The 13754-nt window shown below is 45.5% G+C and overlaps 1 protein-coding gene and 1 pseudogene across 13 annotated transcripts in view; both read left to right on the forward strand.

The window, feature by feature from the left end:
• The window catches only part of LOC129392957 (protein phosphatase inhibitor 2-like), a 42294-nt pseudogene extending 38171 nt beyond the window's left edge, over positions 1 to 4123 (forward strand).
• RUBCNL (rubicon like autophagy enhancer) overlaps positions 1 to 13754 on the forward strand; it is a 95370-nt gene that overhangs the window by 38469 nt on the left and 43147 nt on the right. For 3 of the 13 annotated variants that reach the window (XM_055096704.2, XM_055096703.2, XM_055096701.2), the window contains one exon: positions 11985 to 12187. In XM_055096704.2, the coding sequence (XP_054952679.1) occupies positions 12034 to 12187 (154 nt within the window). In that variant the 5' untranslated portion in view covers positions 11985 to 12033. Of the gene's footprint in view, positions 1 to 4072; positions 4196 to 8959; positions 13449 to 13754 lie in introns of those variants that run through there. The other 10 variants (XM_055096700.2, XM_055096696.2, XM_055096699.2 and 7 more) reach the window with 10 other exon arrangements.

Raw genomic sequence — 13754 nt, forward strand, 5'->3', positions numbered from 1 at the left:
AGGAGTTCGAGACCAGTCTGGCCAACACAGTGAAACCCCATCTCTACTAAAAATACAAAAATTAGCCAGGCATAGTAGCACATGCCTGTAGTCCCAGCTACTTGGGAGGCTGAGGCAGGAGAATCATTTGAACCTGGGAGGCGGAGGTTGTGGTAAGCCAAGATTGTGCCACTGCACTCCAGCCTGGGCAACAGAGCGAGACTCCGTCTCAAAAAGAAAAAGAAAAAGAAAAAAAAACTAATAGGACTGCTTTAAAATCACAGAAATACAACACTAATTAGGGACAATGAACTTTTTTCTTTTTCTTTCTTTTTTTTTAGACGGGAGTTTCGCTCTTGTTGCCCAGGCTAGAGTGCAATGGCGAGACCTCCGCTCACTGCAACTTCTGCCTCCCGGATTCAAGCAATTCTCCTGCCTCAGCCTCCGGAGTAGCTGGCATCACAGGCATGTGCCACCACGCCCGGCTAATTTTGTATTTTTAGTAGAGACAGGGTTTCTCCATGTTGGTCAGGCTGGTCTTGAACTCCCAACCTCAGGTGATCCACCAGCCTCAGCCTTCCAAAGTGCTGGGATTACAGGCATGAGCCACTGCACCCGGCCGAACTTTTTTCTTTAAAGTCCCCAAGCCCACACAGGCCCAGTGAGTGTGGCTAGTCTCAATACAAGAAGCATATCTCTTCCCAGGAGGGTTCTCAAGCCAGCAACTTCCAACTGATGGCATTTTTCAAGGGACCTTTTTATGTACACTTGGTTTGACATTGTGACAGCAGTGCTAGCACCAGACAGTAACAACTGGTCTCTCGGGAGCCCTTCTTAGCTGACCAAATGTTGTAATGGTTCATTGAAACTCTCTACTTGTCTTTTCTTCTTCAGACAGGCTCAGTGTTTAGTGTTGGACATGATATGTTGTCAGCAGTGTTGACCAGAATGTCACCAGCTTCCTAAACTGCCTAAACTTCCTAGACTGCCTAAAGAGCTTCCACACACCTCTAAATAGAAATAAAGCTTCCTGGGCCGGGCACGGTGGCTCATGCCTGTAATCCCAACACTTTGGGAGGCCAAGGTGGGCAGATCACCTGAGGTCAGGAGTTCCAGACCAGCCTGAGCAACACGGTGAAACCGCGTCTCTACTAAAAATACGAAAAAGTAGCCAGGCTTGGTGGCGCGTGCCTGTAGTCCCAACTATTCAGGAGACTGAGTCATGAGAATCGTTTGAACCCGGGAGACAGAGGTTGCAGTGAGCCGAAATCATGCCACTGCACTCCAGCCTGGGTTACTGGGTAATATTTTAAAAAATATTTTAGACTCTGTCTGAAAAAAAAAAAAAAAGAAAAGAAAGAAAGAAAGAAAGCTTCCTCTTGTATGGGGAAAGTCACTACTGTATGTTAAGACTAGGCATTGATTTTCAAATGATTCACATTTTCCATGTAAGAAGAAAAAAGAGCTACGTGTTATCCTCACAAATTTGCTGTTAAGTCCATGTAATTTAACTACCAGTTTCTTGATTTTTAGGGTTCTCCAGAGAAATAGAACCAATAGGATATTGAAACTGAGGACTTTTGCTCATTTTGCTTTTGTGTATATATGTGTGTATATGTGTATGTATATATACACAAAAGCATATGTATATATATACATATTATGTATATATATACACTATACTTTCTCTGTGTGTATAAATATATGCACATATATAATATAGACATATGTATACATGTATATGTATATTTGTATATATATCTATATCTATATATTATATATATGAGAGAGAGAGAAATTTATTTATTATTTTATTTTATTTTTTGAGATGGAGTCTCCCTCTGTTGCCAGGCTGGAGTGCAGTGGCACGATCTCAGTTCACTGCAAACTCCGCCTCCTGGGTTCAGGCGATTCTCCTGCCTCGGGCTCCTGAATAGCTGGGATTACAGGCTCCCGCCACCACGCCTGGCTAATTTTTGTATTTTTAGTAGATACACGGTTTCACCATATTGGCCAGGATGGTCTCGAACTCCTGACCTTAGGTGATCCGCCAGCCTTGGCCTCTCAAAGTGCTGGGATTACAGGTGTGAGCAACTGCGTCCGGCTGAGAAGTTGATTTATTATGAGAAATTGGCTCACATGATCATGGAGGTTACGGAGGCTGAGAAATCCACAATATGCTGTCTGCTAGTTGGAGACCCAGGAAGGTCGATGGAATAATGAAATCCAAGTCTGAAGGGCTGAGAACAAAGGGCACAGTAGGAAATGAGACAAGATGGTCTAGCTCAGGCAGTGGGGCGGAGAAAAAGGGGTGAATTCTTCCTTCCTCTGTCTATTCAGGCCCTCAAGGGATTGAATGATGCCCCCCAACAGTGGGGAGGGCCAACCTACTTTACTGAGTTCACAGATTCAAATGCTGCTAATCTTATCCAGAAACACCCTCACAGACACACCCAGAAATAATGTTTGACCAGCTATCTGGGCATCCTCTTATCCCAGTGACACATAAAATGATCTATCACATTGATATTAGAGGCATTTATTCACAACTCGTTAGAGAGAGAAATGGTTAATCCTGAAAGTTTTCAAACTATCAAAAACACACCAGCCATGACTCACAGACTTTATATTTAGCCAAAATTCATTGATTCAACAGATATTTTTAAGAGCCTATATTATGTTCAAAGCATTTGGATAATTAGGGAAAGAAAAAAATTGAGATATTTCCAGGTGAGTCCAGGAAACCACTTGGCAGGTACACGAAATCCAGAAACTGTATTTCATCAGTGCAACCAAAATAATTCAGGCTCTCAGGGTCCTATTAGTTTCCTCTTGCTGCTGTAACAAGTAACTATAAATTTAGTGCTTAAAACAATAGAAATGGCTGGGGACGGTGGCTCACGCCTGTAATCCCAGCACTTTGGGAGGCCGAGGCAGGCTGATCACTTGAGGTCAGGAGTTTGAGACTAGCCTGGCCAACATGGTGAAACCCTGTCTGTACTAAAAATACAAAAAGTAGCCAGGCATCATGGCATGTGCCTGTAATCCCAGCTACTTGGAAGCTGAGGCAGGAGAATCAGTTGAACCCAGGAGGCGGAGGTTGCAGTGAGCTGAGATCGCACCACTGCACTCCAGCCTGAGTGACAGAGTGAGACTCTGCCTCAAAAAAATCAAACAAACAAACAAAACCAATAGAAATGTTTTATCATATAGCTCTGGAGGCCAGAAGTCTGAAATGAGCCTAGCAGGGCTAAAATCAAGGTGTCAGTGGGGCTCTGTTCCTTTTGGAAAGCTCTGGGAGGATCTGATTCCCAGTCTCTTCCTGTTTATAGAGGCTGCCCCTATTCTTTGCCTCATGGATGGCCTCCTTCCATTTTTTTAAAGGCAGCAATGGGTGGTCAAAATTTTGTCACAATGAATCACTCTGACTCTGACTCTCCTGTCTCCCTCTTTTACTATAAGGATCTTTGTGATGACATTGAGCTCATATGGATAACCCAGGATAATCTCTTCATTTTAAAGCCAGCTGATCAACTAGCAATCTTAATTCTTTTTAAAATTTTTAAAAATATTTTATTTTAAATTTTTGTTTATTTATTTTTAAGACTGCATTATGAGACTGGCCAATTTTTGTATTTTTGGTAGAGACAAGGTTTCCTCATATTGCCCAGGCTGGTCTCGAACTCCTGGCCTCAAGTGATTCACCCACCTTGGCCTCCCAAAGTGCTGGGATTACAGGCATGAACCACTGTGCCCAGCCTAGCAATCTTAATTCTATCTGCGGTTTTAATTCCCCCTTACCGTGTAACATAATTTCAGGCTCCTGGCATTAAAATGTGGACATCTTTGGGGGACCATTATTCCACTTATTACAGGGTCTGATGTAATCGGACCAAACTCACTAGAGATTAATATATAAGCAAGAATGATAATTTATTACTATGTACTATAAAAATATAACATTAGGGGAGTGGAGTAGGTGGGAATGTCCATACTGGTTGGTAAATGCCTTCTCTCTCTTTATTTTTTTTTTCAGTGTATTTTCTCTTTTATTCCAACGCTATATTTACTTTTTTTTTTTTTTTTTTTAAAGATGGAGTTGCACTCTTGTTGCCCAGGCTGGAGCACAATGGCACGATCTCAGCTCACTGCAACCTCCGCCTCCTGGGTTCAAGCGATGCTCCTGCCTCAGCCTCCTGAGTAGCTGAGATTACAGGTGCCCACCACCACCCCCGGCTACTTTACTAATATTTTATTTAGGGTCTTTGCAAACATGTGAATGCGTTAAATTGTTTTATTTATTAATTATACTGTAAGTTCTGTGATATATATGCAGAACATGCAGGTTTGTTACATTGGTATACATGTACCATGGTGGTATGCCGCAGCCATCAACCCCTCATCTAGGTTTTTTTTGTTTGGTTTTGTTTTGTTTTTTTGAGACAGAGTCTTACTCTGTCACCCAGGCTGGAGTGCAGTGGCGCGGTCTCGATTCACTGCAACCTCCACCCCCTGGGTTCAAGCAATTCTCTGCCTCAGCCTCCTGAGTAGCTGGGATTACAGGCACTTGCCACCATGCCCAACTAATTTTTGTATTTTTAGTAGAGACAGGGTTTCACCATCTTGGCCAGGCTGGTCCTGAACTCCTGACCTCGTGATCCACCCGCCTTGGCCTCCCAAAGTGCTGGGATTAAAGGCGTGAGCCACCGTGTCTGGCCTGTCATCTAGGTTTTAAGCCCGGCATGCATTAGGTATTTGTCCTAGTGCTCTCCCTCCCCTTGCCCCCTACCCCTTGACAGGCCCTGGTGTGTGATATTCCCCTCCCTGTGTCCATGTGTTCTCATTGTTCAGCTCCCACTTTGCACGCATGTTTATTGCAGCACTATTCACAATAGCAAAGACTTGGAACCAACCCAAATGCCCATCAATGATAGCCTGGATAAAGAAAATGTGGCACATATACACCATGGAATACTATGCAGCCATACAAAAGAATGAGTTAATGTCCTTTGCAGGGACATGGATGAAGCTGGAAACCATCATTCTCTGCAAACTAACACAAGAACAGAAAACCAAACACCACATGTTCTCACTCATAAATGCCTTCTCTTTCTATAAGCAAATTGACATAGAAAGTCCACTTTTAAGTAGATGGCTTGGTGAGCATAAAATCAGAGCATCACATTAAGCTGAATGACTTTAATGGCTGGTGCAAGAGAAGCTGGATCTATAAACTTTATAGAGATGCAACCTCTGTTCAGGTCACAGACCAGTATCCGTTGGTATTCATTGTACCAGTGCATTAGAATTTATGAACCACTGTGGTAGGATAATTTATTGAGGAATTCATTTGTATTTTGCGGCTGCTGATAATTAAGAAATTGATTTGTTTTGTTCTTACTGCTTTGTGGAAAAATCTGAATCAATGAGACCTCTTTTCTCTCCCCTCCTGAAAGACGGCCAGCAGGGCTGGGAGTCCCAAGGGGCAGAGTTAAAGATTTTTGTCTTTAGTTTTTTTGTCTCTAAGATATGGTATGCAGAGAGGCAGGAGTTGCCTGACTGGGAGGTAGCTTCTTCAGGTAGGAGATAAGGGAGAGGGATTTTTTGTTTGTTTGTTTTGCTGGGAAGTTTGAAGAAGGTGTTTGAATGAGGAAGAGACTCTCTGAAAGGGTAGCATTTGGATGCTGAGCCATTAAACCTCTAGGGGCTTGGCAAAGGATCCCTGTACCTACACTGGGCATAGAGTGATAGAACTTCCTAATTAACACAGGCTTTGAAAATGGGAACTTCTGCAGTGATAATGATGGAACAAAGGCCAGAAATCTTTCCCCAGATGTTCCATAAGTACCTGGGCTCTCAAGAAGCTCTAGGGGGGTAAGAGTAAGGCTCTCCAACATGTGGCAGACTCCATTGCTTGTCATTTACTCAAGTAGGAAATACTAGGTCAATTTCATTTGAGTTAGAAGAAATTTTGGAAAAATAAGGTAATGTCACTTTTTTTTTGATACCAGAGTTATAGAATAAAATTCATACTAGCCACCTAAGATTTTATCTAAGTCTTTTAGCCTTTCCTTATCAAACAGTCCATGTGGAAATGACTTGGGGATTATCTAAACTGGGCTACAAGGCTACCCCCAAGACAAAGGAAATGTCAGGCACAAAACACTGAAGTATAGGGTCAACACTAGGAAGTACATGTGAAGAATATAAGATGTGGTCAATGACTTGGGGTACGAGGGTAGGAAAATGGAGAATATTCCCAGAACAATTGGTGGCTATTGTGGATTTTAGGGTATTTGAGGCAGGCTTGAAAGAAGAGACTGAAAATTAGGTTGAAATTTCAGACAACACTATAAATGTTAGACGAAGACTTTGAACTTTGGACATATTAACTGTTTCCAAGCATGGGATAATCTTAGTTTAACGTCTTTCTGTTTTGCAGGATGGCATTCAAATCATACCACACAAGCCATGAGAGCAGTTAAAAACATTTACGAAACACCTAAAATATATAAAGTACGTGGCTAGGTTCTGGATGGGGGATGGGGAAGAAATTCAAGAATGAGTAAGGTTTTCCTGGCTCCACAACCCAGTGGGCAAGACAGAATACAAACAACTTAATGTTTTTAGTTCTAACGGTAGATTGCCATTGCACTCATGTGGAACCACGGATTTTATCTATACCACATTGTTAGTCATAAAAGTAGACCACAAGACAGGTGCAGCTTCTAGTTCTACTAGTCCAGCTAAGAGCATCTTCAAAGAGGAAAAGTGGCAACTGCGTACTGAAGACACAGGAGGAAGGACTAAAAGTCAAAGGTTACTTCTTGTTATCTGTCAGACCAAGAGCACATCCCCTCATCCAGTCATTTTCAGGAACAGGCTTACCCTGGGGATAATGGTCAGCCTGAAGCTATGGGATGGTCCTAACTGGTCATCTTGGCTGCTGGAAGCAAATAGTCAGTTGGGTCTAAAATCCTTTTAATTTCTTCAATTTCTCTCTCTCTCTCTCTCTCTCTCTCTCTCTCATTCCCTCCCTTTCCTTCTCCCTCTCTCTTTGTAAATAGTGCATAGATTTAATATCAAAGGTGTCGACGAAAAGAGTCAAACTCTATAAAATATTTGAAGAGATTTATTCTGAGCCAAATATGTGTGACCATGACCAGTGACACAGCCCTCAGGAGGTCCTGAGAACATGTGTCCCAGGTGGTCAGGGCCCAGCTTGGTTTTATACATTTTAGAGAGGCATGAGACATCCATCAAATACACTGAAGAAATAGTTGGTTTGGTCCGGAAAGGCGGGACAATTCAAAGCCGGCGGTGGTGGGGCTTCCAGGTTATAGGGGAATTTAAACATTTTCTGGTTGACAATTGGTTGAGTTTGTCTAAAAACCTGGGATTCATAAGAAGGGAATGTTCAGGTTAAGATAAAAATTGTGGTGACCAAAGTTGTTTTGAAGTCTTATAGTGTCTGCCCTTAGAGACAATAGATGACAAATGTTTCCTATTCAGATCCTAGTTAATCTCTTTAGATTGGGAGGGTCTGGAAGAAAAAGATCTAGCTATTTTAATAGAGATCTTTTACAGATGTAAATTTTCCCCCACAAAGAACAGCTTTGCAGGGTCATTTCAAAATACGGCAAAGAAACACGTTTTGGGGTAAAATATTTTGATTTTCTTCCTTGTCTCGTGATGTTATGCCAGAGTCAGATTGGAAAGTAAGTCATGACATACAGGGTTAAATAAAACCCATCTGATGAGAATTTATGATTTGTAGGGCATGACTCCCCAGACCACTTAGATAGGAATTTGGGCAAGAAAAAAAAATGAGTTTAGTCCTCAAAGGTAAAGAGTCCCTTTTAGGGCCACATCTCTGACTATGCCACCACAAACCCCCAGCTACTTAATACCAGCTGGAGCAGAGAGTAAAATGGCAGAACTACTCTTCCTTCTGAATAAGGAGCTGCAACAACCCAAAAGCTGGGCCCTGGGCACCCCTAAATGGAAAGAAAAATAAATTAAGATTTATTTATTTATTTGATTATTTTGAGACAGAGTCTTGCTCTGTTGCTCAGGCTGGAGTGTAGTGGCACTATCCTGGCTCACTGCAACCTCTGCCTCCCGGGTTCAAGTGATTCTCCTGCCTCAGCCTACCAAGTAGCTGCGATTACAGGCATCTGCCACCATGCCCAGCTAATTTTTGTATTTTAGTAGAGGTGGAGTTTCACCATGTTGGCCAGGCTGGTCTGGAACTCCTGACCTCAAGAGATCCACCCACCTCCACCTCCCAAAGTGCTTGGATTACAGGTGTGAGCCACCATGCCTGGCAAAGATTTATTAACATTCATAGAGCCAGGCGTAGTGGTTCATGCCTGTAATCCCAGCACTCTGGGAGGCCAAGGCGGGAGGATTGTTTGAGCCCAGGAGTTCGAGACCAGCCTGAGAAACATAGGGAAACCCTCATCTCTACAAATAACTTAAAAAATTTAGCTGGGTGTGGTGCTGTTTGCCTGTAGTCCCAATTATTAGGGAGGCTGAGGTGGGAGGATCACCTGAGCCTGGGAGGTCGAGGCTGCAGTGAGTCATGATCATGCCACTGCACTCAGGCTGGGCAACAGAGCAAGACCCTGTCTCAAAAAAACAAATTAAAAGCAAAAAGGCTGGGTGTGGTGGCTCACACCTGTAATCCCAGCACTTTGGGAGACCAAGGCAGGCAGATCACCTGTGGTCAGGAGTTCGAGACCAGCCTGGCCAACATGGTGAAACCCCATCTCTACTACAAATACAAAAATTAGCTGGGTGTGGTGGTGCATGCCTGTAATCCTAGCTAGTTGGGAGGCTGAGGCACAAGATTTGCTTGAACATGGGAGGTAGAGGTTGCACTGAGCCGAGATCATGCCACTGCACTCCAGCCTGGGTGACAGAGTGAGACTCCATCTCAAAAATAAATAAATAAAAATTAAAAAGAGAAATGAACAAAAATTCAAATGAAGAATTTCCAGATGTAGGGGCCCTGTCAGCTGATTGCTTTCACCTGGGCTTTTACTCCAAAGAAGTATTACATCATGATAATACATTTATATTTTTTACATATATATGTATATGTAAAATATATAAATAATATATACATATATACATACACCATACACATATATATTTGTGGTAAAATATAACAAAATGTATTATCATAACCATTTTTCAGTGTACAATTCAGTGGCATTAAGTACATTTACAGCATTGTGCAACTATCACTACAATCTCTCTCCAGAACTTTTTCATCAGCCAGACAGAAAATCTGTGTCCATCAAGCAATAACTCTGGATTCCCCATCCTGCCAGGCCCTGCCAACTTCTGTTCTACTTTCTGTCTCTATGAATTTGTCTGTTCTAGGTTCCTCATGTAAGTGGATTCATACAGATGTGTCCTTTTGCAGACAGTGGCTGTTTAAGTCAGGCAAGGAGGAAGAGAAACAGCCAAGCCAAATGCAGCTTTCCTCGGTTCTTTCCTTCCCTGGTGCTTGTCTGGGCTTCTCTCCCATGCGAAATCATCAGTCTTTCTTCCTGGGACTTCTATGTGGTGAAGATGCCATTAGGCACCCTCTGGTAGCTTATAATGCAGTTCATTTCATCTCATTTCCTTCCTGTTTTGTACAGAGACTGGTTTCCCCTTTGCTGACTGTCAGCTGAGTTCAAAACCGGGGTCAAAGCTCTGCTCACAGCACAAATCACTTCTTGTGAAGCCTGGCTGGGTTTTGGCAGGCAGCTGCTAGGCTTTTGGTCTTTTATGAGGCTATCCTGGCCACAATGGAGCTTTGTGTGTGATCAATGGGTGCTGGGCATGAGCCCGGCTGGGCTAGCTGACACGGTGAGTTGTCCCTGACACTCATGACTTTCAAGCCCTGTGTCTTGGAGGGCACTGTGATCTGGAAGTTCACCTTCCCCATGAAAAAACCCAAACCAGCCTCTCCTTTTCCTGCATGGTGATCCGTCTGTAATGATCAGTGACATTCTCAGAATTAACCAATCAGGAAATTCTTGGAAAGTCCACCCCTCAGCATTTAGTGCTTGGGAAATTCTACTTCCAGATCCCAGAGGGGACAGAGCAGATTTCCAGTGAGCATTCCTAACTTGAAAAACCTGTCCTTGAATGTTTCTCCTTAGTCCTAGAGATGCTCTTTCAGAATGTGAACCTCCTGTGTCTGTGACGAGATGTCGAAGGTCTATACTCAGAGTTAGTAGGATGTCCACGTGATAGTGCCTAGGCCTGACTTATGGCAGTTTTGAGAAAGGTGATTTCAAAGTGGCTTCAGAGGGGATGACTAAAGCCCACAATCTTGGTCCAAAATATCCTAATCTCCCTACAAAAACGATTTTCTTGCCTTGGACTATGTCCAGTCTGCCAACTAGTACAGCTGTTTCTGGTTTTTGACTCACTGATTTACCTGGCATGACGTTTCCTCTTGTTTCAAGATTCTTTCTCTAAGTTCCTCCTGACTCCTCTTTCCCTTTAAGTATTCCTGAAACTGGCTCTTGCCTGGTCCCTTTATTTCATTATTCTTCCATCTTGCTGGTAGTATGGTGGAAATTGGACATAGGGTTTGGTGTCAGATACACCTGCCTTCAAAGCCTAACTGTGCTACCTACTAGCTCTGTGACCTTGGGCAAGTTATTTGAACCTCTCTAAGTCATAGATTCCCCCTTGCGAAATGGGAACAAATGATTTGTTATTCTCAGGGATGTTCACAGACTTGCTTAAAATAATAAGAAAAAGTACCTGGCACATAGCCGATACTCAAAAAATGTTAGCACACACCCACACCTTTTTCTTTCTGATTCATTTCAGGTAAGCCCTTCCCAATCGGCCTTCAGCTGACCTGAATTCCTGGGATACTGTATTTGGAATTTTAAATATTCCAAATATCCAGAGTTCTTGCAGGTCAAAGCTGGTCTATGCTCCAAACAGGCTGCCCCCAAGGGAAGCAGGGTAATTGGCAACTAGTATTCATCTGACTTTTGTCATATTGATTCAATATTTTATCCAAAGATGGCAGCAACTAGTACATGGTGCCACCGTTTAGCCACTCCATGCCAGAGGTACCAGGCAAGTAAAAGCCAAATTACCAGTGCCTCTGCTCCATCCTGGAAATGACAAAGGACAAAGCCAAGGAACCCAGGAAAGTGCAACGGGATTTGGTTTTATGCAGCAGGGAATCTTCTAAGAAAGCCAGGACCGGTTCACCTACGTGTCATTACCAGTGCAGGCAGCTCAGAGGTCCTTCCCCGGGAGAAGTCAGGGCACCGCGAGAGAGAGCTTAGCTTCCTTCCTTCCTTCATCCCTCCCTCCCTTCTGGGACTTAGGTTCCTTCCTTCCTTCCTTTCTACTTTTCTTTCCTTCCTTCCTTCCTTGGCTTTGGTTCCTTCCTTCCTTCTACCTTCCTTCCTTCTTTCCTTCCTTCCTGGGCTTAGGTTCCTTCCTTCCTTCCTTGGCTTCGGTTCCTTCCTTCCTTCGCCCTTCCTTCCTTCCTTTCTTTGCTTTCCTTCCTTCCTTGGCTCAGGTTCCTTCCTTCCTTCCTTCCTCCCTTCTTCCCTCCCTCCCTCCCTTGGGTTCCTTCCTGCCTGCCTGCCTTCCTCCCTCCCTCCCTCCTTCCCTTCTTCTGCTTTCTGTTTTTTTTTTTTCTTTTTTTTGACAGAGTCTTGCTCTGTCGCCCAGGCTGGACTGCAATGGCGCGATCTCGGCTTACTGCAACCTCCGCCTCCCGGGTTGCTCCTGCTTCAGCCTCCCTAGTAGCCGGCATAACAGGCGCCCGCCACCACGCTCGGCTAATTTTTATATTTTTAGTAGAGACAGGCTTTCACCATGTTGGCCAGGCTGTCTCGAACTCCTAACCTCAAGTGATCCATCCGCCTTGGCCTCCCAAAGTAGGTGCTGGGATGACAGGCTTGAACCACCGCACCCGGCCAGAGCTTAGGTTTCTATTCGTGACAACTTTCTGTATTGGTTGGCAGGTTCTCCTAGCACCACCATGATCTCAGGACTAACCACTGCACACCCGTGATGGGATTCCAAACCTTCGCTGCAAGAGGACAAGGTGACGAGTTGCTGACAGTGAAGGCTGAACTAACGCGGACAGTGAAGTGCTACATGAGTCGGACTCAGACTCCAGGTGAAGCAGCCAGCAGAGGTCAGAGAGAGACCGCTCACGTTCCGGGTAAGTTGCAGGTCGATTTCAGGGCGGACTCATCCAGATTACTCATTCTTCATTTCAGGCAATTGTATGACTGCTAAATACTGCTGCTGGGGGCATCTGGGGTTGGGAAGTCATTTCTGCCAGGTCTTTGACCCCTGAAAGCGTCGTTGCGTCTGGCGCCGCGGGTAGGCAGGGCGGGATTTCTAGGAGGACCGGCAGAGGCGCGCATAGGTGCGTGGTGCTGGGCCCGGGCGCCGCGGCACCGGTGTAGGAGCGCGCATCTCCAGAGTTTCTTCCATCTGGGCGACGTCTCGGTGCCTGCAGCGGGAACGGCGCTTTGCTTCCCTGAGGAGCTTCTAGAGAGCTACGGTGGCCCCCGTGTGGGAAGCGGGGGGCGTGGCGGCGTCGGGGCGTCGCTGTCCCCTCCTCGGTAGCTCTCCTCCCTCCCCTTTCCGCTGTTACCGGGAGCGCGGTGGCTACGGAACGCTGCCCGGAGCCGCGCGAGGGAGGACCCGACGCGCGGCGTTTACCCGGCGCAGCGTTCCACCGCTCGGGTTTGGCTGGGTGAGGCGGGCGGGGCCGGGGGCGAGAGGGGAGCGGCGCGGGGTGGAGAGGGTGGTTGGAGAAAGGGAAGGGAGGGCCGCGGGAGAGGTTGGATGGTGGAAGTGGCGCCAGAGAGGTTTGTGCCCAGCAGAGACACCCAGGTATCTTAGGGTCGCTCAGGGCAGTGTCGGGGACCCCTTGGAGACAGTAGGAAGGGGCTCCTCGCGGGGTGGCGGATTTCTATCCCGTTGACTTTGTAGAGTGAGGTTGACCCTGTGTTCGGCTTGGGCCGGGAAGGGCGCAGAAGCGGGACCTCAGGACACTTTTACGCAGGGCGATTCTCAGAGACTACAAAGCCTGCGCCCTGCGTCCTCCCAGGCGCAGTGTTCTGGGATCAGTGTCTTTTCTCTGTTTTCGTCCTCAACACAGCCAAAGTCGTGGATATGTGGTGACAGAAGAACATTTGGCTACATAACTGAGCTAGGCTGGAGTGTGAAATCGCGGCGTGTTATTTGGTCCGGGCGCCCTACATAGCAACCCCCACTCTTCTCGCCCCCAACCCCCCGCCACGCCGGACACGGTCAGGCGGGCGTTCCCCCAACCCGCCCCTTGTGAAGTCCACCTGCTGAGACTGATACAGATCCCCTGCGAACTTGATGCTGTCCGCTTGGAAAACGTGGAGAACTTTCAGAGGAGGGGTTATTTCGCCTTGAGTGAAAATTAAGACTCAAAGGAAAAGGTATACTCAAGAGCTGCCCTTACTGGGTTATTTCTATGGAATTTGGAAGGATCTTTGAATTGAAGATGTGGTGGGAGCGCGCAGAGAACAGAGAATCCGTAAGCTTGAGTTTCTTAGACCCAGTTTCTTAAAGCCAAAGTAGCGGGGAGATCTTGGCAAGTCAAGAAACCTTCTTGAACTTCAGTTCCCTTGCCTCAGGGGGAGAATACTCCAGCCATACCCCACTGTGTGGTTTAGAAGGTTAATGGCCTGGAGGGAGGGAAGTGTTTTGAAGCCTATAAAGTATCCTGTGAAGGTATCACCACA

The sequence above is a fragment of the Pan paniscus genome, chromosome 14, assembly GCF_029289425.2.
Source record: "Pan paniscus chromosome 14, NHGRI_mPanPan1-v2.0_pri, whole genome shotgun sequence".
In the NCBI taxonomy this organism is placed as follows: Eukaryota; Metazoa; Chordata; class Mammalia; order Primates; family Hominidae; genus Pan; species Pan paniscus.